Source organism: Sylvia atricapilla, chromosome Z (assembly GCF_009819655.1).
Source record: "Sylvia atricapilla isolate bSylAtr1 chromosome Z, bSylAtr1.pri, whole genome shotgun sequence".
NCBI lineage: Eukaryota > Metazoa > Chordata > Aves > Passeriformes > Sylviidae > Sylvia > Sylvia atricapilla.
Genome location: NC_089174.1, coordinates 6,374,007 through 6,401,174, shown reverse-complemented (window position 1 = coordinate 6,401,174; position 27,168 = coordinate 6,374,007). Strand labels below are relative to the sequence as shown.

Sequence of the window (27,168 nt, the reverse complement as noted above, 5' to 3'; positions counted from 1 at the left end):
ATTGTAACACAAACACGTCTAAGACAAAATCAGGTCAAGATAGGGAAGTTTTAAATTCATTCAACCCACCTTTTCATAATATTTATTGCATCCAAAACCAAATAGTAGCAGATGTCCATGAGAATCTGTGCAGGCAAAATGCTGCCCATCTGGTGAGAACTTGCAATCAAAAACAGCTCCATGGCCTTGGCCCTCAATCTGTACCAAGCAGAGAAAATTCGTTTCACAACCAAACACTTTCTATAAAAGCATTTTCACAAACATTTCCCCTGTGCTGCAACATGTACTGAATCCTCATTCTGTGATTTCTCATCTTGCTCAAGACTGATTTACACTTTTATTAATTAAACTGAATAACAAAGTAAAACTTCACATTTTCTCTCTGTCCTGAAATTTCAGCCCAATGTATGTTCTGGAACAACCACCTGGAAGTTTTCTATTTACGTTAATGGCAGACATAGGGCAAGATCACCAAAGATCTCACAGCTGTACTGGCTCTGGAGGTATTTAATGAAATCTGCATTTGCCTCAAGACCAGCTCTGTTAAAAAAGAAAAAGACAAACCTTCTGTGATCCTTCTTACCATGTTAAAATAATTGCGAATTTTTGTTCCTTTGTCTATATCCCAAACAAAAATATTCCCATCGTGTCCTGCTGAAAGCACAATCCTTTGGTCAAAGGGATGAGCCTCCAGAACAAAAACTTCATCATCATGACCCTGCAAAGACAGCAGCGGGAAAAAAAGAAGTTTTGTTTCTCCATGTGTTATCTCCAGATGTGCTGGGAGTTACTGAGAGGACACTCCAGGTCAGAGAGTCACCCAGGACACCTCAATGGTGACTGTGCCTGGTCACCATTCCTGCCACTCCTGGTTTGGCAATGTTTGGCAATGATCAGCACCACTGAGATGGGGAGGGATGGGGAGGAAGGAGACATCAGGGGACGAATGGTGCCCCCAAAGGGTTCCCTGTCAGCCAGCAATCACCAGGATTCTGCACATCAGCTCCTTTCCCCCACAGTGCACTCTCCTCCCAGCAGGCAGGGAACAGCTGGATACTTCAACACCAAATCCTTGTCATGGGAATGGTGGCAAGTTCAGCTTCAAATCAATCTCAGAGTGAACTACATCCACTTGGGATTCCCCCCTGGAATTGTACTCACAGATAAACTATGGAGAAGCTGCCCTGTGGATGAGTTCCACACTTTGAGGAGGAAATTGTTGACTGCAGTGATGACAGTGGCATCGTATCGATCCCAAGCCACCATGGTAACCTTCAGCTTGGTGACCTTGTCCTCTCCAGATGCCACATTGTTTCTAAGGAAAGCAGTGATTTTAAAAGGAATAAATCAGTAACTACATATGGGAACATTTAGGAGAGCTAATTCGGTATGAAATTTGGGGGAGGATGGATCACAGGCACCTCTGTGACTCTGGCTAAAGCAGGAGAATGAAGGATGGTTCTGTAATGGTAAAAAACCCAGAACGGGAAATATTCAGTGCTACTGAGATTTATAGAGCTCTATTTCCTTAAAAAGGTATTTTTTTCCTCTGTTCCTAAGCCATCCTTTCCTACCCCAATTTATCCTTTCAGCTCTATTAAGTTTTTTCCTACAAGGCATTTTTCTTATCAGTCATCAATCAGTAAACTCCACAATGAGCAGGAACCTGCTAAATAAATCCAACTCACACTTCCGACTGCAAACACTGCAAATGCAACCACTGAAATATGGAGAATTCTGCAAAGCAAGTGCCTAATGGATTTCTCCATTTCTGCTCTTTGTTGCTGTGATTATTCAGTTACAATTCATTTACAGGGCACTTAAAGGAGTCACTTGAGGATCTCAAAACGAAAAACTCAAAGCCCTAATTGAACCTGAGAACCAAACACTAATTTCACCTCTTACTTGGAAACCTGAGGTGGAAATGTAATGCTAAAAGCCATGTTGGATAGACAGATGGTCAGATTGATAGATAAATAGATATAAGCAAAAGATCAAAACCTCTTTCTGTGAGATGAATCGTTTGACATTCTTACTTCATGTGTAAAATACTAAATGTTCCTCAATCATTAGGCTGGGGAAGTACCAACAGATTATTATTTATTTGGGGGTGAATTAACTGTGAAAGCTGACAAAGCCACAACATTTGCAATACATGCATGGAAATCAACTCAAAATGGAAGCAAATAACCAGTTTTCAATATAATGGAGGATTTAGCTTGCAGGTGAATGTGCCCATGAGGTGTGTTCTGCTTGCTCTGCTTTACCCTGTCATTTTTGTAGCCATATCCAGGACCAGACTCTTCCAGTCATGCTGATGGTAGTGCCAGATTCTTGCTGTTCCATCCCTGCTTCCACTGACAAACCTTAAGCTGTGGGGCAAAGGGAAAAAAAAAGGCCATGAAATTCTGAATAAAGGTGTTTTCATCCCCACATGGACACCAATAAATTACATATATGCACTTGGAAGTGTGTACTTGTGCACCTCTACTTCTCTTACTCATGAGGTTACAATTTTCCTATCAGATACTGTAGGGTACAAGAGAGTTTCTAGCCCACAACATTAATTACATTTGGCTCCAGCAGCAGATGGCCTTGGAATGACTTCAATGTCGTAATTCATACGAGCTGCACATTCCCTTTTTAATGACATCAGCAAATCCCTGGAGCAGCTCAGAGTGGCAGCAAAGAAAGGGAAACTGTGTGCCAGGAGTCTGGCATAAATTATAATGCATTAACTTACGGACAGGGTGAAGACAGGCAAGGGAAAGAGCCAAATGGAGCACAAGGAGGTTGTCCTGCCTGTGCAGCTGAACAGGAATATTTTAATTTTTAAACCCTTCCTTATTTTAAAAAAATTTCAAGCATGCAGCAAGTGCATTTAGCCACATCATAATGCTTTGGCCATCGATGTCACAGAAATAATTTTTGTTGAGAAACTGGGAAAAAAGCTCCTCAAGTACTACATTTTCACAGGATGGCCAACACCTTCAGAAGTATATTCCATTTATATACAAAATTACACTTAAAAGGCAAATCTATTCAATTTTATGAAGTAATTGTTTCATGTTTTCAGTTTCCCTCATCTGATCTTTTTCACTGTGATGAAAAAGAGTTTGAAAATGCTTGTAACAAATTAATTTTCTTCTTAAGTTTACTTCTTTACATTAAAATAAAAAGTAAGGTACGCCTTTTCCAATCCAAGCATCGTTACAGAATATAATTTTCAGAGAGTATGTGACCTCATTCCCTCTCACATGGCTTGGAATGAACTGGTGGTACAATTATCCCAGCACATTCCCACATAATTCCACATGACAAAGGTCTCCAAGTACAGGTACACAGCTACAGCTGGGCTTGGAAGGCTCATCCCTTAAAGGCACATCCTTTAAACCTCCTGCCCAGCAAAATAAGGAATAGGAGCAAAAGCTGAGATAAAAAAATCTGTATTTACTAACTTTTACTTTAGACTACATTGTTTACAATGCTCTTCTTCCACAAGCAAACCCTCTGTGGGGGCCACCTGGGAAGATTCTTACACGGGGAAGTTATAAAATTTGGGTTCCAGTTTGCTGTTTGAAAGAAAAAACAAATCAAAAGCACAGTTACAGAACATTTTTGTTGTTACAGCAGAGGACAACAAGTTTGAGCTTGTGGACATGACACACATCTTGCAACACACTGCAATAATCTGTACAAGATTAAGCCAAGCCCATGGGCAAATCCTCCTGTTGCACCAAATTTTCCATGAAACGTTGTTTGGAAAATTAAGTATTATCACTGTCAAGTCCAAACCCCAGCACTCACCTGTCACCGTTGTTACAGAACTGCACTGCAACCACTTTGTCCTAAACAGGAGGGAGAAAAACAACAGAAGTGAAAAACTCAGCCTAAAACATCTCCGTGATGAGCTTTTTACGTAACAAATTTAAAAAAACCTGCCAAAAAATTCAAGTACAGAAAAGCCGTATTTGAGGTTAAAACTTCCCCAGACACACTGTGTTAAACACTGAAATAGAAAAATTGACAGGAGATGGTTTCCTGCAATTTTTAGACCTAGCAAGAAAGTGCACCAAAAAAATTAATCCAAAAAATGTATATCTTGGCTTTGTGAATACTTACAAATTGTTGAAAAACAAATGTTATGTTTTAGACATAGTTTTGCCCTTTTTTAATTTGCCAAATACTTGTGCTGGCTTCATGATTTGCTCTCCTTACTCCCACTAATGTTTCTATCTCCTATTAACTGGGATTTGTTTTTGGGGGGGCTGACAGCTGTCTTCAGGATTAAGAGCAGACTTAAAGAAATTAAAGGAATTACCACTTCTTCCAAACTTGTTCAATACAGAAAACATCCTTTTCTTTTGTAAGCAAAATAGTTGTTACTTGTATTGGCTTGGAGACTTCAATGTGAGAGCCACAACTCCCACTGAAGTTCAGAGAATCAATTCAGACCTTGGGCTTAATCCATACAACATTCCTGAGATGGTAAATTTGTAGTTTGGATTTTTTATAGGAACCTTTCTGCATTATTCTGAAAAAACACGCTTTTAAGCTTTATTTTGTAAATTAAATTACCATCATGATCCAAATTCTGACAGCACAGTCCGAATTCTGAATTACTTTGTCTTATGTGCATTTAACTAAACATTCAACAGCAAGTTTATTGGAAAAAATGACACTGTGCATTAAAACTGTTTTAATTCCTCATTTGAACACAGGCTTTTTTCAAGAATAAGGGAAAATCACCTGGTCCCTCAGTTTTCTGGGGGAATGAAATACATAAAGCCTACTTTACACACACCTCTTGCCTCAGAGGGATTTAAAAATAAACATGCCACAAATTTCCAGGCATTTAAATACCACAGTGTTGAAAGCCAAACAAATTCTAAACAGTAAATAAAAAAATAGGATGTACAGGAATTAAGTTACTGAAATGAGGAAAAGGTTGGGGGGCAGAGATTTCCTTTTGGCTTTGTCTCTTACCGTGTGAGATTCCAGCTCAGCCATTTTCTCTGGAGATTCTGAGCCCAAATAATAAATTCTTATCACGTGGTCAGTACTTCCTGTTGCAATGAACATGCCACCTAAAACACAGAATTCTCTGTGAGAAGAAAAGTCATCCAAAGAAAAACTTAATTTAACTTCATTTATTTTAATTTCAGAATTCTCAGCATTAGTTTTAAATTTCAGAATTAGTTTGAAACAGGAACTTTCAATGTAAACAGGTAAATGTCAAATAAAATATTTAAATTCAGTTTCAGTATCTACTTGACACACATCAGAGAAATTATTGCTGAGTTTGGATGCAGTGACTAAGGTATTTTATTGTTCCTTTATAATATTTTTCAAAAAGGACACTACTGTATGGTTTATTGCATTGAAATAGACTTAGTTAATTCAGGATATCTGGCTTTAAAAAAGTAATATGGCTCTACAAAATTCTCAATTTCAAAAATCAAATTTAATGAGTAATTACATAATTTTCTTTGTAAAAATCATATTTTTGCTTATTCAAAGCTGCAAAGGAGGTTTTCCAAAGCTGAGATCTTCCAAAACACTGAATTGATACTCTTAGAATTCAGACAAATTTGGAAGATTAGCAAAAGTGTAATCTTTGACAGAGGATTTCCACAACTTTTCACTCAAAAACTTTACACAGTAAAGTCTTAAAAGAATGTTACAGAGAAATATCTCAGAGGTGCAAAACATGAGACTGAAAGTCTTGGAAGTGGTCAAGATATTTTTAGCTTAAATGATAAGAAAAAGAGAAAGAGCAGCTTGAGGCAGACACTTTGCAGGGAATATTTCCAATAATCACATTTTGAAAGAGATAAAATTAACTGAAAAAGGATTTAACACTATTTGTACTGAAAGAGAAGTAACAGAATTGCGACCAAAGCCCCAAACTCATGAAACAGCTGATGCTGGACACGTACCAGAACTGAAAGATGAGCAGGAGATCTGAACACCAGGCCTGGATCTCTCTGCAAACTTCACAGGACGATCCCTACATGCAAAACACAATATTTTTATTTTTTCCCTCTTTATTCAACACAAAAAGTTCCCTGCAGCTCAGCAGGCTGAGGTCAAGCTTGTCTAAAATCTCTTAGTTTTATAATTCTCACCTAGAGTTTGCTGGAATTTATTTTTCATTTTAGGAATTTTCTTCCTTAGTTTAGTAAGAAAATAACAATTCTCTGAACTGAGAATATTATTTAACTGATTTATCATTATCCTTGCCAATTTAAATCTGTTTAAAACAGACCTTGCCAAACCACTAATCCAATAGCATTTCCTCCTAATAAAACATGGGTTTGATGACATCTACATATGTACATTCTTCTGATTAAAAGCAAATTAATTCTTCCTCCTGTACATTTTGGACAGGCATTTAATCCTGAATGTAAAAGCTAGAATTTCTTCCACAACTTTGGCTTGCAAAGCACAATCCTCACAAGTAACAACTCCAATCTCTGCCTCTCCTTTGGGCTCCAACGCCATGGAATCCCAAAATGCTCCTGCCCCACACACAAGTTTACTGAATAAGAAAACGCCTTATTTCATTATCTCAGCATCCTTCTCCATGCCAAAATTAAAAATAAATTCCTCCTTGAATTCAAATGATTGTAATTATCTAAACAGTCTCACTTGAATTTCATGGTGTTCGCATGCCACTGCCAGAAACAGATTGTTCCGTCGGCACCAGTGGAAGTGAGGTATCGAGTTGTTCCTTTCCTTGCTGGAGAGAACTAAAAATAAAAGTTGTAACAATTAAACCAGCTCCTATTTTCTCTTCTTTCACGGTGGAAACTTGTTGACAAGAATGTTTGTCACTACATATTAGTTTCTCCCCAGGAGTATAGAGAGCAGGGGTAAGCACAGAACCTGAACTTCCATAGAAATAAAGCTGAGGAAATGGAGAACACCTACATTTTTGTTAGGAATTCTTTGTTTTTACCACACAAAAGAAATTGGAGAAATGAAACATGCCCAGACCCTGTAAATGCAGCAAAACCATGAGGAAATAGTTCCTTCTAGGACAGAACTGCATCAAACATGGCAAATACAACTATTCCTGCATCCAAGCCAAATGAAGAACAGCTGCACAGCAGGATTCCTTCTCCTCTATCTTCCTACACCTCTCTAAGGAGTGGGAAAGCTTTTTATTCTTAATTTCATAACTGCAGCAATACCTTTAATCCTCAGGCTACCTGGTAATTTGATAAAGGAATCCAGCACTGCTTCCTCAAGAAGCAGTGACTGATTATATTCTGAATTATCAAAGAGCTTGAGAGAAACACATAGAGATTTATCTATACACATGTAAACAAATAATACACCAGCTATAAAGCCAGGTTGGAAAATCAGTTCTAACACAATCACCTTAACGTGGCTGAAATCAGACAAAATTGGAAGTGTAGGGAAGATGGGGAGAAATGAGACTCCTGGAGAATACTGGCACGATGCAGAAGCCCGTGCTGAATCCAAGACAGCTCCACTCCAGGAGGGAGGGATTCTGAGCCAAACAGCCCCACTCACTCTCCCCTCTATGTGCACCACCTGCCAAATTGCAGGGATTGTCTTTTTTATCCTGGAATTTTGTTTTTTGGAGGGTTTCTGCCTGGCAGTTGTGAGGGGGTTTTTTTTAAGAAAATCTGCATTTGCTACAACATCCACAACAGCTTTTTAAGCTACAAATGAAGATAACAAGGAAACAAGAAATGGGGAGTAAGGAATTTTGACTGATCCTTCTGAAAAAATACTCCCTGTGAACACAAGAGTGTTGTGTCAGGTGCTGTGCCAGGAGCACCACCAAAGATGCCAAACACATCAGCGAACTGAGCCAAGGAGATACTGCTGCTCTAAAAGAGCATCAGATCCCCCATTTTCTAGATCTAAGGAAGCTCCAGTGGGATGACACAGCTAAAAGCATGTGGAAGCAAGAGGATGATCCCCCGGGCAGCATAGGATTGAGTCAGCCAGGAGAAACACCCTTGAGCTAGGACAAATCATAGACAAACTTTTATCCTTGACCGCCACAGCTCTTACTACTGCTCTCCTTCAAGGGTTTAGAGGAAAACCCCATCAGTCCTTACCTGTATGGAAGTGATGGAAGCTGAGTGGCCCTGCAGGACAGCGAGGGGGGCACAGGTCCTGAGGCACCACACCCTGACCACCTTGTCACAGCTGCCCGCGGCCAGCAGCGTGTTCTCGTAGTTGACAGCCATGTCTGAGATCTCAGCTGAGTGGCCCCGCAGGGTGGACAGCAGGCGCCCGTCATCTGTGGCCCAGATCTTCACCAAACAGTCATCTGACCCCTGGAATTCCACAGGAATTCCCAAAGGTTACAGAGAATACGGGACACATTCTGTGCAAGTCACACACGGATCATCGCAGATGGACAGGGATCCCAACACCCAGGAACTGACAGAACAACTCAGTGGGATTCCACAGAGACCTAATTTTAGGAAGAAATTCTTCCCTGTGAGGTTGGTGAGGGCATGGCATAGGTGTCCAAAGAAGCTGTAGCTACCCCTGGATCCCTGGAGGTGCCCAAGGCCAGCCTGGATGGGGCTTGGAGCACCCTAGGATAGTGGAATGGGTCCCTGCCTGTGGCAGGGGTGGGGCTGGATGACTGAAATATTCCATCCCATCCAAACCACTCTGGGATGCTATGGTTCTATGAACTGTGGAGTCTGGGGATCATCTTATGGAGACAAGGATTTCAATCTGATAAAAGAGAATCATGGAATCACAGAATGGTTGATGTTGGAAAGGGATCTATTTGGAAGACAGGGACATCTTCCATTATCCCAGGTTGCACCAAGCGAAATTCAACCTGGCTTCAGGGATGGGGCAGTCACAGCTTCTTTGGGCACCTTGTGCCAGGGCCTCACCACCCTCATAGAGAAGGATTTCTTCCCAATATCCCACCTAACCCTCTCCCCTCTGGCACTGGGAACCCATTCCCCCTTGTCCTGTCACTCCATGTGTAGGGATTAACATTAACAGCTAAAAATGCAACATTCATTTGAAAAATCTGTTGAATTTTAAATACGCCCAGCAAAAAGCAAGGGCATCACCAAAGAAATGGATGTCACGGCATTCTGGAGAATAACTTAAAAAATTGTCACAGATTTACTGACACACTACAAACTCAGTTAAGTAAATTTAGTAGAAAAGCAACCTGCAGCTGAACAAAGTCATATCTGCATCTCAATCAGTGACTAAGAGGCTGTTGATGGACTCAAGAAAGAAAGAAATCAAACCAAACAAAGCAATCTTTGAGAAGAAAAAGGTCCGAATTTTAAACTTACTGTAAAAATCCTCCTCCCACTGCGATCAAAGGCTATGCAATAAACAGAAGAGAGGTGCCCCAAAATCCTCTTGTGCATCTTCATGTGTTGGTAGGTGGATGTTGGGAACAAGTGGCTGAAACGCCCACATCCAGTTAATTGCCTGGCAGAAAGAATGTGAACTGGGAGAGAAAAAAGAAGCAAAAAGAAGAGTGGGACATGAATTTTGTCCGGAACTCAGAGTAAATAAATATTAAATCAAATATGGTATTTCTTAACAACTTTATGATTAGAATCAGTAATAAATCTGAACCTCTTCCACCTTATCAGAACATTCTGTGCAGTGTTATAAAAAGAAATTCCACTTCTGATGGAGCCTTTCAATACCCACCACAGGCTGCAACTGCTTCCTCACCAAAAATGAAAGCAGAATGAAAAGTTACCACCACAACTGGGAGTTATTCCAATGTTAATTCACGAACAGGTAACAGATATATTTATCCTACACAGACACGGAAAATCTTTAAGAAAAATCTTTGAAGGAAGAAAGGAAATTAGGAAATTGCATGTTACTAACATCAATTATAAAAAGAATACAATAATAGTTTATTTTAAGTGCTTTTTTGTGATCAAAGAAGACATAAAAAGTGACAAAAATCTTTCATTGGAATGGCTTCAGATCCAATGTGAAGGTCAAACGACTTCCACATCCTTGCATTCCCATGGCAAAGGAATTGAAGAACAAAAAAATAGGTGGCACTGATGGAAAACTCACAGTGGCACAATGGCAGGTAGGAGAAAAGACTGCAACAACAAACTCCTTCCTATTTCCATAGCCAAGAACAGCCTAAAACCTAAATCCACAAACCCACGCTGTAAAAAAGCCCTTGGATGCACAATTTGAGACCATTTGGGGGTATTTAATTTCACCAATCCTATTACTGTTTTCCCTAGCCTATCCTCACTCACAGCACTTGAACTTTGGATTTGAAAGTTTTGAGAGGGTTTTTCTGTGGCACTTGAGGATCTAACAGAGCTGTGCTGGTGGGTTTGTGGAGTCCCTGTGATAGCAGATCCCCTGGAGCAACTCCTTATCTTCCCCTGCACCTTGATGTGGGCTGGGCTTCACAAGAACCCCACGAAGCTCTTTAGTGCCTCTCACTCCTTTAGCTTAAAAGTCTAGTGAAAAACTCAAGCCATTTCTTAATTGTCTCATGGTAATGCTGCCAATCTACACAAAAAAAGATCACGGAGTACGTTAAAAAATTAATCTACAAAGTCAAGAAGTGACCTTTCAAAGGGTTCCTAACGCATAACTCCTTATGTAAAGTGATACCACTGAAGTATTTACACACAAGCAAGGAAAATAAATCGTTTCCAGCTTTAAAGAAAGCATTTTTGCCTCTCAGTTTTGGGCTCTGAAATGCGGATTATTTTTAATCACTCAACGCAATTGGAACATCACACATGAGGGAGAAAAAAGCTGCATAAAAGATGCTTGCAAAAGCCATCAGGCTCCAGCATAACCTCACCTTCAGTCAATATTTGCTTTGCATGTAAAAACACACATTCAGCAATACTAAAAAGCAAAACACACTACAGCAAATTAATTTACTACCTACCTACAATTCAAGTGATACCTGATATTATACAGGGCTGTTAAACAAAACTGTCTCCCTGAGCAAAGTAAAACTGAAATTTTAAACTCTTTTTCCTATGTCTAACACAGAGATCCCACAGTGATAAATGCTCTACAAGGTACCTCAGCTTTGCCTACACATTATTTTATTTACTCTTTAAGCATGACAGCTTAAAAGCTGAATTCTTAAAAAGATTACACCTCCCTTTCCCCCACCCTGTGTGCCAACAGAGATGTGGAGTCATTCAGTAACATGGTGATTCTGCTGTGCCTTTCAAGGCTTCAAGCATTTCAATACATATATATTTATATATTTAAATAGATAATAACAGTGTATCTGCCTGTAAGGAATTTCAGACGGCTTTGCATATTTTTTTAACCACACAAAGAACTGTGTGAATCAAAAAGATACACTCTCATGTCAAAATATTCCTAATAACCACAGTATTTTCTGTGTCCCCCCGTTCTGAACATTTACCACTGCTGCTTATTGTAAATCCCATGAAGGAAGCACCAAAAGGCACCAAAATCCCACAGTTTTGGCACTTCACTTTTCCGGTCGATTCCCAGCCTTGCAATCAGTTCAGCTTCAGCGGATATGAAACTAATTTTTTTTCTGTCTTTATTTCCCTATTTGCACAATGGGGACAAAACTCCTCCATCTCCCATGGATAATTACCAAATAAAAAGCCCTGTTTATGAAATGCTTCAATCAGAGACATCCAAAACTATTGTTGAGCCATGAGGAGCAACAACTTTATTAAGGCAACAGCATCTTTGGACAAAAAAATCCTATCACTACTTCAAAGGAACAAACCAAACATTCTCCATTCCTGTATTTTTAGGAAGATTAATACGCAATATCTAAATAGGGAATTACCCCCACATGACAAAAATCCCTGTGAAGTTTCCTTTCTACAGAACAATGAAGTTATTGTCCTCATAAGGCCCCAAAGCGCTAAAACCCAACAACAATTCCCACATAGAGAAATAGCAACTTAGTAACCCCAAAAAATTTTACTAACCTATCTCATTAACTGATGTATTTCATGCCACACTGGATGTAAGAGCTGCCAAGTCCACCCCCTCACTATTCCCTGCCAGGAAAATCTTTCAAGACAGTTATTTCCCACATAAAGGGAGGAGATCCAGCCTTCTTGATAAGAAAAGTTAATTTTGTCCCAACACTGAAGGGCCATCTCAGCTCCTCCAACTACCAACCTGTAAAATACAGGCATTTTTCTCTTTCTTTCCCACAGTTCTTGGTCCTGGAAGGCCACACCTTGAGGAAAATTGCAGTGCTTAATTCAAGTCACATAAGCTGACAACAGCAATTCCTAAATCACAATTTACCTCACATTCTACTATAGGTAACAGCACAATGCAAAAACCATTGCTAGAAAGCTCACCTAGGAAAGATAAGCCCCAAAACCAGCAACAACAACCCACCAGTGAAAGCTAGATTTAAAAAACAACCATCAGACAGCCCAGACTTCAAAGTTAAATCACAGCCTCAGAAGGAGTTCAAGCATTTCAGTGAGGCAGTCACTAAGCAGCACCAGCTGGAATTCCTGCTCTCCCTAAAAACCCTTGTCTCAATCCACCTTTAGCAAGGAAAATTAGAAAATGGGGAACCGGTGCAAATGTTTATTTTAAAATTAGTTTCTCAGGGGTGATAAGCTCCTATCAGACTGTTTTACCTTCTGCAAGAAGCATTGTGACTTTGTAATGAGGACCTAGATTTTGGTCTCATCACAAATCCGAGCAGGGACTGGGTACCACTCATGGGAGAGACACAGGCCAGGATTTCACAGGAATGCCAGGAAACAAACACAATTGGCTCCCACATGGAAACCACCTTCTCAGAGAGTGGCTGTGTGGCCACAAAGATCCTGGACCCAGGAAGAGCAGTGAAAGCACAGTGTGTTCCAGCTCTGGGAGCTGCTGATCTCATGGAACTCATTTCCAGCACGAACCACCATCGATTCCTGACCTCATCCCAGCACTGCTCTTTGGCAGACTCAAGGTAGCTGGATCACCTTGACTGTGAATTTCCACCCAGCTGAAATGCTTGTTCACTGAGACTCCACTAAAAACCTCCTGCTTCCAAATTTTGTGTTGTTTTCACTAACAACAGCTTCCCACAGAAAGATTTTCGTCCTCAGGTCAGAGCAGCTCTTAAAGAGTGAAAACAACCTTCTTTCTGACCTGCTCTGAGCTGCCTGCAATAAAAAAAAAGCCCTGACAAAATCGAAGTAGCATCAAAAGCAGGTTTATCAAAGGGGAATCACTCCCAGTCCTGAGGTACTGCATGACCAGTCTTTCCACTTTCTGTCTGGAAGAGCACAAAGGGAGCCCTAAAAGTTCCACTACCACAAAAGCTGCCCTGAAAGGCTCGAGCAGACTCTCCTCCTCCATGTCATCCTGTTGGCAGCAGGAAGCTCTGCCAGTGCTTTCCCGCCCTGTCCCCCTCCAGCAGATCACCACATCCCCGGGAATGACTTCCCATAGCTCAGCACTTTCCCAGAAACTCCCCAGCCAGAAGATTCCCAGCTCTGCACAGACACGCTGGGAAAAGGCAACATGGATTTCCCTCTCCAGTTCCACTGTGCAGGACCTTTTATTTTGGAGTACGGACCACAAGGTCTCATCCCAACCACATGGAAAGGCAACCACTGCAACTCCCAACTCTTGCAGCTGGGCCCTCCCTGTTTATCCCAGTTGGACCATCAGTGATCCCATTCTCTCAGCATTTGGTGGAAAGCTTAAATCCTTACCACTGGAAGGGAAATGATGTGAGAATACTCCTGTCTGCTCATTCTATACTTTATTTATCACTTTGCACAGGTACTTACACACTCACCTCACTCCTGGATACACACTAATGGGTATCTTTTATTTAAGTCCAATTCCTTCAGCAAGTAATTCCAGAAAAGTCCATCTGCCTGAGCCAGCACAGTGTGGGAATTCACGGTTATGCCAAAATACCAGAGGGGTCAGGCACACTTCTTCACCTTATACTTAAGACATACACACTGCAGCATCTCTGGCTAACACCACTCCCCAGGAAAAAACACCCACTTGGCACGAACAGACACAGAATTTTCTGACTTCCTCTTCAGGATTAACAAGGAATCCCAAAATCAAACTCCTACCTGAAGTCAAATCCTTATTTTAGTATTTATGCACATTTTCCTCTCTTAGCAGTTTATGTAGCTACACCAAGGACTGTATTCTTCCAGGACTCAATACTTAAAAAAACTACTTCCTGGCTATGAAAGACCCTTTTCCATATAATAACTCTGCATTTCTTAAAAAAAAAAATAGAATTAGGAAAACACCCAAACAAAAAACTATTCTGTTCTTTACTTCATTAAACAGTTACCAAGCAAGCACCACAGCCCTTTGCCATGAAAGCATGACAAATGCTGAAGTCCAATCTGCCAGGATGCCTCATTAATAACACCACATATTCCAAAAACACCCTGTCTGATGAAAGAATTGATCCAAGAATTCGTGCAGAAATACAACCAGAGGAGCTATGTGCAATAAATCTACAATTCAGACTATTAGTAATCCATCAGCACAACTGCTCACAGTAAAGTACCTGCAGAACCAGTCTAAAATAATAAATACACAGATAGGGTAGAAACAGAAAACTGCCAGCACTATCTCTGCTTCTCCAAAGAGAGGGAGGAACCACATGTAAAAGGACTCCCTGACAAACCAGGAAAATGTATCCATTTGCACAAACGGAGATAAAATACCCTAAAAAGAAATAAACCAGCATTTACTTTTATGCCTGCAAGAATCAATTTTTTTCTTTTGCTATAAAAACAGTTAATGAAAGTTCAAACCATACAAGGCAAGCACTTGAGTTTATATAAAACAGAGCAGCTCTGTGATGAGATGTAAGCTGAGAGCTCACATATATCTCTGAGTTTTATACAAGCTCTTTATCTAATTGTGTGGACAACTGAGGCTGAAGGAACACAAATGCTGCTTTGGTGATTATTTCCTTTTTGGAGAGGGATGTTGCAAGCAGTCTGTTTTCTGTCACAATCCAACTAAAAGGAATTCTTGAGTCAAAAAAGTTCCCTGGGAGCCAAACACTTTGTTCTGGCTAAGATTCCATGATGATTCCAAGATTCCATGCTCCTGTGAACATGCCCACCCAATCTTACAGCCACATGTACGTATTATGGAGGCATATCATAAAAAAAATGCCCATTGCCCTCCAAACAACCATGCAAAACATGGCTACACACACTGTGGAAAATCCAGGCCTGAATAACACAAAAATTATCCTACTGTCAGGGAGAGACCTATTTTAAACTAATTCATCATGAAATGTCAGAGGAAACATTAATGCAAACCCAGAATACTGTTTTAGTCAGCGAGAGGAACTTTCTGTGGGACAGGAATAAATACAGAGAGGAGAAAAGAACATTTTATGGACTCCCAGACTCACCCACATTTGGTGGTTTCCCGTAGTTCACCGGGAGTTCGGGGGGTCGGCCCCTGTGCAGAGCTGCAAATGCAGATCCTTTCCATAGTGTGTGTCTGAAGTCTGCACCAGCAAGAGTGACAAGGGACAAGAAATAATCAATACATTCAATAATCAAGAGATCAAGCACCACTCACAACAGCCCAGAAAAAGGTTTGTCTCATTAAACGGTTTGTCAGATTCCTCATTTAAAGATTGCGACTCTGATTTCCAGTCCCTCAGCAGTGTCACTGTAAACTGCTTCAACTTATTTTTGCTTAATTTGGGTGATTATTGACTCAAAATCCGTGGAGAGAAAAAGTGAATTCAAAAAATGGGTGCACTTTATATTGAGGGCCAAATGTGAATTCTGCTGTGTTTTCCTTCTGCAATGCCAACACTTAAAGCACCTCTGCTTAGGAACTGCACATTTGAGAATTCACATTTTTCTGCCTAAAAGTGAGAGAAGTGCGGGTTTTTTCCAATAAATCTGTTTTCCTGCAATAAGTGGCAATGTGCCCTCCTTTCAGATTGTCCTTTGCACCCCACTCCCCCCCAAAAAATCATTGTTTTAAAGTGAAGACTGTTCTCTTTAAAGGCTCTCCAGCGTTCTGCTGCCAATTGGCCTCAGAGAGGCTCCTCTCTAGAACAATGGTGATTTTTCTGAGACTGTTCAAAGTGCCTCAGAAATTAGACCTGGATTTCTTCCATTTCTGGCCATCTGGAGGGAGAGAAATGAGCTTCCACGGTGAGTAAGTGCTGAAACAGAAGGACAGTGCCGCAGGTTGGTGGATTTGTGTAGCACCATGTTGGTCTCTGAACGCAAAGTGCACAAGCTGAGGTGACTCAGAGACTCCTGAGAGCACCTTCTGATTAAACCCCAAACTGCTGCACAGGGTATTAAATGATACTCATTAAAAACAGCACTCAGACTTCCTAAAATAGATCCATCCACCTAAAACCTTCTGTTCCCCTGCAGAAAAATGTTTATTTTTGCTTTACATTTTGCTGCTGTATGCTTCTAAGCTGCAAACTGAGTGTGAAACGAAGGAATGTTTCTCTGCAAACCTGAATCTCTGCACCTAATTACAGCAAAGCACAGGCAAAACAAAACTCAGTCCCAAAACTCTGTAGGGCAATGTGTTTGGGAACAGCTCATCACTCTAGGAGATAGCCAATGGATCAGCAGATGCTTGTCAGCATCACGGTGTGACTTGACAGGATGCAGGGAATTAAGTGTTCAACTGCCACCAAAACAGGAAGGTCCTGCTCTGCCATCCCTCCTCCTCTCCCAGGATGATGCTCCTCCCCCTGTGTCACCTCCAGCCCTGTGATCCTTTTCCACCAGCTCATTTAATTCACTGCAACAAATTTTGCAACATTTCAGCTCTCTGAATCAGCACATCACAGGCTCAAGGAAGTTCTGGCTCCTGCAGGGAGGAAGTGACAGGGGCATGGAGTGAGGAGGGAAGGAGGAATCACTTCAATAGCAGATGGCTCTCAGATCTCTTTAGTTCTAACACAAAACTGCTCTCAAGATCATTCTCTCCAGCAGAGAGAGTTTTTCAAAGGGAAAAGGACTGGTGCTCTCTTCATTAAAGGAATGGGGGCTTTCAAATTAACTTGAAGCAAGGACAAGCAGGAATTGTCACTGAAGAATCAGCCTGGCCTTCTCCTACTCCCTAAATGCTGCCCCAAATGCCACCACCCTGTCCTGTGTCTGCACAGCCAGGAAGTAAAAGAATGGAAAAAAACAGGCTGAAAAACAGCTCATCTCAGTGACTGTAGGCACAGATGTGTGTAAATGTATATGGAAAAAATGGCATTTTTCAGACACATCAACCCCCTAATCCCATTCACATCACTTACACAAACACCAACACACTGGGGAAGGAGGCAGAGGAAGTAACAAGATCAGGCAACTGTAGGCAAGAATTACTTAAAATGGTATTTTCAACCCAAGAAAATATATCCAACAGGGGCCAGCAACAACTGCATTTTAGGAAGAAAAAAACTGGCAAGAGCAGGAGACAAACCAGGGCTCATGCAAACACACAGATATCCCAACAGGAATGGCAACAAAAGGGGGGTAATCATTGAAATAGAATTCAAGCCCAGATAAATGAGAATCTTACCTTTTGCTGCCCTCAGGAGAGACTGGCGCCCAACACCCAGCAAAGTCTGCACCCCCAGGACACTCTGGGGGATTTCCTTGTCTAAGAGGGGTCCAAGTCTCTCACAGATCCTAAGAAGATAATCTGGAGGGATGTGTGCATTGACAGCCACCTAAACACACAAACAACATAGACATTTGAAAACTGGTTTATTTTTCCTTCTACTGGTAGTACTTTGCTTCATATTCATACGTAAAGTTACGAAAATCCCCTCAAAATTATACTGCATTTCAAAGTGATGTGGCGTGTTGCAAAAGCCACACCAAAAATTTCATGTTGTAATAGCTTAATTGTAAATTTAGGATATCCCTTAATATGAAACAAAAATCCCCAGAGCAGTGCTCGGCTCGAAAAACTTTTTTAAGCTTTTTTTACCTTTCAGTTAATTCTCTTACTACTTTTTGGTTAACTAAAACACCCTTCCATTGACATCACTGCATGAAGTACATTTGCAAAAGAACAAAAACCTTAAAAATTACCTAAAACCCTTAAACATTACCCTAAAGTCAGTACTCAGCCTCCACTTTCCAGCTCCTGGGAGTAGGTATCTTTACGACCCACACGTTTAGGCTCCAATTTTGTCACGCTGGGAAAACATCCTTTATTTTTCCCTTTGGACAGAGGCTGTTTTCTACAGAGTGACAACAGTTTTTCTGAGAGTCTGTTCAAACAACAAATAAATTGTGCCGATTATCCAGAATGTCCTTCATTGCCTGACTCCTGTATTTACAAACTGGCAGGAAAAGCTGCCCATCAGAGCTCCTTTGACACAGGACACACAGCTCCATGTACCTCTTTTCATGGATCAACAGCCTCCTGCCTACCCAGATCCCAGGGATGTGCCCAACTCCCTGCCCCAGTACACCGGAGGGAGTGCCAGGCATCAGGAAGGAGAAGAAGGTCTGTAATTCCCTCAGCCCTGCTGCCAAAACATTGTTCACTCAACTGTGTCATCAAGCAGATTATTAGGACACGTCGTTGGGAATTTTTTCATTCCAATTGGGCAACAGTAGTGGAGCTACAGGACCCAGCACAGTCAGGCAGGGCTGGATAATGTCACCACTACACCATGAGCAGGACCAACACTGTCCCATAATTCAGATTTTAAACCAAAAAAAAGGGGAAATTTATCCAATTAAATATACAAAGGATCCATTAACTAATTCTGATGAAAAACCTCTTTCAATGTGAATGAAACTCTTGGAGAAGAGACAGGCTCCTCTCTCTACTCATCCCTCAGTCACTGCTGGTTAAAGAATCATCTCATCAATCATGATGATTCTAAAGATGCAAAATCATCATTTTTTCAGTGCAGGAATGAGAAACCCGATGAGTGCATTACCATGTTCTCATTCCAAGACTTTTCATCCTGTGAGTGAGCATCAAGGAACGACCCAATGAATGCTCTCCTGCACTGACAAGTTTCTCCAGTCATTTTAGCTTTTTATCCCCTTTTTCAGCTTTTTTCCCCCAGTGCTACAGCCAGTGAAGTATGAGCATGAATTCTCTTTCACTGTAAATGATGGGATATAACAGAAGTTGAAATGAGAGAAAAGGATAATCCAAAGTTTGGTATTTGCCACTCATTCTGACTCATTCCTGAAACACTGTAAATGTGTTCATGCTGCAAAATATTTCATGATGCTGCACCAGCCTCCCTTCAGTCTGTAAGATTTCTGAAAGGGTCTGAAAGGGAAGTTATAGAGAGAGAATCTGCAGTTAAGTAAAATATGAGTATGAAATTTTTATTTCCATCTCTGATAACCAGTAACAAGCCCCTCAGTCACCATTTGCCAATACACAGTGCTGTATCAATTTTAAGATTAAAAGATCAAAAAAGACCAACCTAGAAGCTCTGAAATTTTACTTTCAGAGCACGAAAAGGACCCAAACCATATCATTCTCTCTGGAAATGTAAAAAATCCAAACTATTTTCCCAGGGCAGCAGAGCAAACACTCCCCTGTTCACCCTGGAGGGGGTTTGGGAGTTTCACCACATTCCATGCTTTGGAAGGTGCTGAATTTGCTGGCAGCAAATATCCCACTGCCAACACAGAGCCCAAGGTGTTCCACAAGCAGTCCTAACTCACTCCACAATGGAAAAGGACTTGGTGGCTAGAAGATGAAGGCACAGTTTTATAGGGAACAGCAAAGAGTAAACACTGACACACTTGGGGCCCGACAGCATTCCCTCATCACACTTCTTTCTCTACACATTTCCATGTTTCTACAACCCACAACCGCCTCAAATATGCAGCCCTTAATCTGAATATTAACACTGCTGTTAATAACAAGCAGCTCCATAGGCAGGCAGCAAGAGCAGTGAATTCTCCTGGTGATTTTTTTCCATAATAACTTCCAGAAAAAATGCTTAAATCACAGCCCAGAGCTAAACAAGTAATTCTGTTTTCAGGTTCCCAGAAGAACTTGAATCAAAAATTCTTCCTTTCACCTCTGTGTGAGAGAGCTATAAATGGATTTTAAGTATTTTTCTAGAACACGAAGTTGCAAACATCCAGCTGAAAAAACCAATGTTTCCCAGATCAGATTTTCCTTAAAAGAGGGATGGAAAAAGGCAAAGGTACAGCTACACCTCTTAGTCTGTGCTCGTCCAAATCCCACGTGGCAAAATGAAACAGCAGCAAGGATATTATCAGCTCCTCAAATATATTAGAAAACATTTTAGAATATAATGAGAAAATATTTCAGAAAATTGGAAAAAAATTAGAGATGAGTAATACAGGCCCAAAACATGCATGCTAAAATAATGCAGAGCTGAAAACAAGCTAAGTGAGAACAAATGTTGCATCTTGGGGTAAATCATAAAAAAAAATAAATATTTTGTTGCCTTAGGATGTGAAAGATCCTACAAAAGTTAAAATATGAGAGCACAAGAATGCCATAGAACCAGGTGAGTTCTCTGACACAGTAACCACACAGGTACAATGGATCCAAAAAGTGAAGGATTAAGTGAAGCCAATCTATTATTTTTTTAAAATCTCCTCTTTTTAAAAAACTCGCAGTTGTGACTGCTTGAGCCAGGCTGAGATAAGCTCCTCCAGTGATAAGCACAAATAAAGAACTATTATTAGTGAAGCCCCATCAGGGCTCAGAGAAATTCAACCCCTAAACCTGTTCACAGTCCTGTGGTTGGAAGCATCACCTCAGAGACCACAAGCAAAGTCCTCCCTGGAGCTGGGAGAAGCAGCTTCTTGATCCCTGAAATAAGATCTCCTCTGAAGGTGTGACTCTGATCCCTTTTTGGACAATGGTGGGATTCCTCTGCAGGGACAGGAGCTGGCTTTGATGATCCTTGTGGGTCCCTTCCAAGTAAGGAGTCTGTGATTCTACAGCTGCTTCTACAACTCTTCCTCCAAGTAAGGTTTCAATGAACAGGGAACAAACAGCCCAAAAAAGACTCTGAGTGACTACTACTTAAGGGGTCTGTTTGGCCAGAGATGGGAACCAGGGAGCTCTGGGAGCCATCTCCTTTGGGAAGCTCAGAGGAACATCTCTTCAATGCACAGATTTGAGGCAGGAGCTGCAAACTGGCATGAGGCAGTGACGTGGCCCTTCGGAGGCTGCTCTGTCCCCACTCCTGCTGGGCAGGCCCAGCTGGGCCTCAGCAGTGGATTTCTCTCCTCCAGGTAGTCATCCAATACTCCCCTCTTTTGCCAAAATAACCATCAATTAAGAATCAATTGACAACTGTATCAAAAAACAGTGGAGGAGGCCAAGAGGCCAAGGCAGCTGAGCAAGCAGGAAATTACTCACAACCTCAAACAGGGAATCTCAGCAAAAAGAAGCTCAGACACTGGACTTGCACAAGATAACAACAATATGCAAATAGACTGGAATTAAAAAAGCCTTTACCCACTGGGGTCCCTGGAGAGAACAGGCTGGAAGAACCATGCCACCAGAGGACATTTTCGTGAGGTGACAAAACCATAATATCTCTGCTCTGCTAATGCTGGCATTGGCAGGATCTATAAATACCAGCACCTCGGACTCAGGGCTAGTTTTAAATCAATGCAGATGGGCAAGGCAGGAACTCAGAGCCAAATCCCATAAGCTGTTCCATACCAGCACAGCCGCTCATGGAAGCAAATTCCCCACTGTCCAACAACAGCTGATTTTCTGTTTTGCCTGGAATTATGTGTTTTTCAGCACAAAGACCAAACCAGGTTGAGCCAGAAGACTCAGCCCATCAGAAAGTTCTTAAAACCAGAGCAGACACAGTCACCTTTATCAGGAATAAACAAAGATAATGTGGAACATCAAGTCACTGGAGACTGCTGAAAATCAGAGTTGTCCAGCTTGACTCATCTGTACAGCAGCTGACTCCACACTGAGCTGCTGTGGCTCATTTAAAACCAGAGCACTAATTGCCTACAAGTTGGACACTCTTCAGACCTTCATAAGGCTGGGCTTGGAGCAACCTGGTCTAGCAGAAAGTCTACTTGCCCATGGCAGGACATGGAATAGGATGGGCTGGAAGGTCCCTCCCAAACCAAACCAGTCTGGGATTCTGTGATGCACAGACCCTCCACTTTACAAACCCATCCCATGTCTCAAGACCACCAGCAGTCAGTGAGAAAGTAATACCACTGTGGAGTACACCTGGAGAATTCAGCCTGGAGAAGAGGCAATCGGGGGCTGCAGCTCCAATCTCTCTCCCTGAAGGAGGGACAAGATCCAGGGAATGGCTGGAAGTGTGTCAGGGAGATGTAGGTGGAAATCAGGGAAAAGTTCTTCCCCCAGAGGGTATCGAGCACTGCCCAGGCTCCTCAGGGAATGGGCATGGCCTCAAGGCTGCCAGAGTTCCAGGAGGGTTTGGACAATGCTTCAGGGATGCACAGGATGGGATTGTTGGGGTGTCTGCGCAGGGTCAGGAGCTGGACTGATGGTCCTGTGTGATCCTTCAGCTCAGGACACTCTGTGACTCTGGGATTACCCACAGGCAGCCACACGCTGCAGGCAAAAAAGTGCTCCAACATGAAAATAAACAGGAAAAACAAAGGGAACACAAATGCACATAAACTTGCATTCTGTGTGGTTTTGCTCCATAGGTACAATTCTTACTAGCGTGTCTTAAATTACTCATCTGCCCTGTGATGCCTGACATTTAAAGTAAAAGTTAAAAAAAAAAAAAAAAAAAGGAACAAAGGAATCTCACAGCGAGCTTCCAGATCTTGCCTAAAAACTCAAGTGAAGTGGGAGTAAACATTCCCTGGATAAAAAACACCCAGTAGCCATTGGGCTGTTCCATATTTATCATTCCCAAAAGCCCAGGAACAGTAACAATGTCCTCAGTGGTCACAATATTGACATATTTCCTGAAAAACACCATTCAGCACCTGAACAGCCACATTGAGGATGGAAAACAAAGCTGAAACACCAGAACAAGAAATATTCTGTCTGAATATTGGGCAAACAAAGAAATCAGACTTCTCTGGCTTGTAAACTCTCACAAATTCAATTACCTGCCTGAGCAGAGTAGCTGCACCACCCAGCTGAGATTGTAAATGACTTTGGGTCTCTGTCTGTAAAATGCAGAAATGGGTAGGAAAAAGCTCTTTATCTCCAACTGCTGGCATCTCCAATTTAATTTCAGTTCATTATGTGCCTGAGATAATTAAAAAGAAGGTCGGAGTGCTTTGTGTCCTTCAGAACCCTGGCTCTGTTCTGAACATGGCATTCAGACACCCAGCCAGCCCTGAAGTCGAGGAGATCAGGTTAATAAACAATCATAAGCAGCCAAAAGTCCAAATTCCAAACACAGCAAACCCTAAGCAATGAGGGAGAAAAAGCCTTTCTTCAACATCCTTAACACTCTGAGAATCCACAGAGAGAAACTCAGCTTATCCCACCTGGCATCAACCTGTCTCACTGTAATGATTCATTTATAATCCTGGTCCTTACTGTACACCAAGAGAAACATTTAAATAATACTAGATAAAAACGCAAACTAAAACCATTGGTTAGTGATGATTAGTTTAAGATACATGAAAAAAAATTCCTGAATTTAATTACGATATGAGTTCATACAGAAAGAAGAAATTACTCATTAACTCCAAAATTCACTTCAAAATGGTTTTTCTCTCATTTCTGCATTGTCAAAGAAAAGTACATGTTTCAACATGTTCACACGCACACATTTTAAAAAAGGTTTTAGGGCTTTTATATCTGTGCCACAGAGAATGAAAGGAAAAAAATCATATGTTAATCCAAGTGACAGGCAAAACCACTCTCTCTAACACTGGACTTCACAGTGAGACTTCTAATATTCCTCCTGGACACTGGGTGCAGTCCCACGCTAAACCTGAGGCAGCTCACAGTCAGATTTCAGATTCTCTAGGAAGACCACAGAGCATCAAAATTTATTCAGTGCAGAACTTACTCTACGTCAGCTCACTCAATTTACAGTCCCAGAACTATCCACAAGAGGTGTGAGGAAGCCCAGCTTCCACCTGAAATCCTGAACAGGCTTTGGAAAGGGAAAGGCAGCAGGTCCAAAGGTCTCCTCTGGGCACAAGTTCTGTTCACACCTGAGCTCCTACAATGTTGCTAAAGCAGGAAACCAGCTCCTGAGCTAGATGCAAAGGACTTTGAGCAACAGTCATGGCAAAACCCCACGTCACCACTGCTCCACGGGAGCCGAGAGGCCAGGACATGCTTTCCATTCCTTCCAGGTGAGGTGCCAGCGCCGGTCACAGGTATCAATGCCACAAACGCTACTGTACTTGTATTTGTATTGTTGGAACGCTGTAAACTTTTACAGCGTTCCAACTGCAAAGTGCTACATCAGCGCCACACGTCATTGCCCAGAGCTCCCAGAAATGAAACCGAGGCCGTCTGGACCCTTCGGAAAAGGACTGGAAGGGCTTCGGCTCTGCCGCTGTCCACGGACACGTCTCGGGGGCTGCGGGGCCAAGGGCCACCCCCCAACCCCGGCCCTGCCGAGAGGCTGACCTTCCTCAATGACACACATTCACGGCGTTTATACCTCAGCAAAAGCAGCCACTACGTGTATTTCACCGGCATTTAACAGCCACAACACTGCGCTTCCTAACCCCTCCTTTCCTGCCTGACAGCAGGCCCAGACGCCGCGGTGAGGGGCGGGTTTCGCGCAGGCCGCCGCAGGCCGGGAATCCCTGACCCAGCCCGGCAGCGCCGGGCCCGGCGGCACGTCCGGCACGTCCCCCCCACCCCGCCGGGCCGCGGGAGCACGGCCGAGCCCGGCCCGGAGCGCGGCAGCCCCGGGGGCGCGGGCGAGGCGGCGGCGATGGCGGCGGGGGACCGGGGGGAACCCGCGCCCCGCGCCCCCCGCCCCGCCGGCTCCGCCGCGGCGCCGCCGCGGCCAATCAGCTGCCGCCTCACATCGCCGCGCACCGCTCTCCGCGTTGTAAGGCGCAGCGCCATTGGCCGCGGCGGGCCCCGGTGCGTGCCCTCGGATAACCCCCGGCCCCACAATAGCGCGGCGCGGCCGCTCCGCCGGTGCCACCGGGCGGCCCACGGGGGTCTCATCGGCGCGCCCCGGCCCCGATGCGCCTCCGCTCCCTGCCTTCCCCTCCGCACTCCGCGGCCCGCCGCGGCCTCGGCGGGGCGCAGCCCGCAGTCCGGGGTGGGGGGGGGGGGGGAAACACACAAACGGGGCGGGGAGGGGGGGACGCGCGCCCGGTGCGGCAGCGGCGGCGGCGGCGCGGGGGGAAGTTGTCGGAAAAGTCAGGAGTGAAACTTGTCTCACCAGGTCCTCGAAGCTCCGGCGGTGCTCCTTGCCCTGCCAATCCAGGCGCCGCGGAATCAGCTGCGGGAGGGACACGGGGACGGGGGCGGCCGTCAGAGCCAGAGCGACCCTTCCCCGGGGAGACCCTCCGGTGCCCGTCCGCGCCCCCCGGGATGGAGGCCCCCGGCCGCTGCCCCCGGCCCCGCCGCGGGGCAGCCGCGCTCCCGCCGGGTGTCCCGGGCGGAGATGGGCTGGGTTAGACGGGGCAGGGCAAACGCCGACCCCGCCGTCCCGAGGGCTTCCCCCGTCCCGCCGGGGCAGGCGCCTTACCTGGTGCTCCTCCAGCTCCTCCACCAGTACCTGGGGACAGAGGGACACACAGACACACACAAAGGACGTGAGTCCGGCGACCGCAGCGCAGCGGCTCCGCCGCCCCGTCCCGTCCAGTCCCGTCCCGTCGCCGCCCGCCCGGCCCGGCCGGAGCGCCGGCTCCGCGCTCACCTGGGCGGATTTCTTGCAGGGTCCGGACTGCAGGAACCGTGCGATCAGGTAGTAGAGCTCTGCGGAGGGGCGGGGGAGAGCGGGTTAGACACGGTTAGAACCGAGCGGGTGCGGAGCGCAGCCCCCGCCGCCAGCGATACCCACCGGCTTCCAGCTGGGTCGGGGCGGCCGCCGCCGCCATCCTCCTCGGGAGGGGGAGGGGAGGTGGCGGACGGAGCCCTAGGGGGACTCGGCTCCTAGTGCGGGCGCAGCCCTATGCCGGAGCGGCGGTGCCGGTGCGGGGCGCGGGTCCCGGTGCGGGTGCGAGCGCGGGTCCCGCCCGGGCTCATCGCGGCTCCGCGGACCGAGCGCCGCCGGCACCGCCCGCACCGCCGCCGCCCGCCGCCGGGGGGCGCTCGCGGCAGCGCCGGGCGGGCGGGGGGGCAGGAAGGGCGGGGCGGTGACGCGCCGCGGGGGGGCGCCCGCCACTTCCGGGCGGCGGCTGAGGGAGGAGGAGGAGGAGGAAAGGGGAGGAAGAGGAAGGGGAGAGGCGGGACGTGCCTGAGGGGTTTGGCCGCCGGCTCGGGGCAGCGCTGAGCCGGGCTGCGCTTCAGAACGCCCGGTAGCCGTCCCCGGGGAGCGCTAACGGCCGCTGTCCTCGCGGCTTCGGCCCTCACGGCTGTGGCCCGTCCCAGCCCTCACGGTCACAGTGCTCTGGGTTCACTGCTGCCGGGCAGCGCCTGGGAAATGGAGCCCCATGTGTGGCTCAAATGAAGCAGATTTTGAAAGAATGGAGGGATTCAGGAATCTTACGGATGCTGTCGAGGGTAGGGGGATGGAGCCCACGTGTGTGTGCCGTGGAGGGACACAGGACTGCGGCGGGGCGGTGACGGCCCTCCCGGGCTCCCGGTAAACGAGGCCTGGCTGCCGGGGAGTGTCTCAGGTTCGGGTGGCTTTCGGAGTCAAAAGTGTTTGCTCCCAGTGACAAGGAAATTTAAATATAAATATGATGGATACAGCACCTGTTCTCCTCAAGTAACAAAGCGGTCAGGGTCAGAGTAGATTGTTTTAATGGAAATAAGTATTTTTCCATGGGAAGCAGCCTGTGAGAGCCCCTGAAATCGGTGTCATTTCAGTAATAAGTTACTAAAACAACACCAAGTGAATTTTATTTTATCTGAAGTACCTGATATTTGGTGTTAGAACTCCAGTACCTTGGCAGTGTAAAAAATACTGTCATGGAATAACAAAGGACAACCTCTCTTCATGCCTGGAATACCGAGAGCTGGATCACTGAGTCGATGCTCTGGAAATAATAAGAATAAATTCAGTTTGAGTGTGTATTTATACCACCTGTGCGACTG

At 44.3% G+C, this 27,168-nt stretch overlaps 1 protein-coding gene across 5 annotated transcripts in view; it reads right to left on the bottom strand.

Moving 5' to 3' along the window:
* BRWD3 (bromodomain and WD repeat domain containing 3) overlaps positions 1–26,197 on the bottom strand; it is a 49,766-nt gene extending 23,569 nt beyond the window's left edge. Inside the window, exons 1-16 of one of the 5 annotated variants that reach the window (XM_066339423.1) lie at positions 25,970–26,197; positions 25,826–25,884; positions 25,655–25,684; positions 25,346–25,405; positions 17,560–17,710; positions 15,410–15,508; positions 9,321–9,481; positions 8,100–8,321; positions 6,652–6,752; positions 5,940–6,010; positions 4,987–5,087; positions 3,808–3,848; positions 2,268–2,372; positions 1,162–1,315; positions 584–718; positions 70–198 (exon numbers count right to left, since the gene is read on the bottom strand). In XM_066339423.1, coding sequence (XP_066195520.1) covers positions 70–198; positions 584–718; positions 1,162–1,315; positions 2,268–2,372; positions 3,808–3,848; positions 4,987–5,087; positions 5,940–6,010; positions 6,652–6,752; positions 8,100–8,321; positions 9,321–9,481; positions 15,410–15,508; positions 17,560–17,710; positions 25,346–25,405; positions 25,655–25,684; positions 25,826–25,884; positions 25,970–26,006 — 1,656 coding nt within the window. In that variant the 5' untranslated portion in view covers positions 26,007–26,197. Of the gene's footprint in view, positions 1–69; positions 199–583; positions 719–1,161; positions 1,316–2,267; positions 2,373–3,807; positions 3,849–4,986; positions 5,088–5,939; positions 6,011–6,651; positions 6,753–8,099; positions 8,322–9,320; positions 9,482–15,409; positions 15,509–17,559; positions 17,711–25,345; positions 25,885–25,969 lie in introns of those variants that run through there. The other 4 variants (XM_066339422.1, XM_066339421.1, XM_066339424.1 and 1 more) reach the window with 4 other exon arrangements.
* Positions 26,198–27,168: the final 971 nt, after the last annotated feature.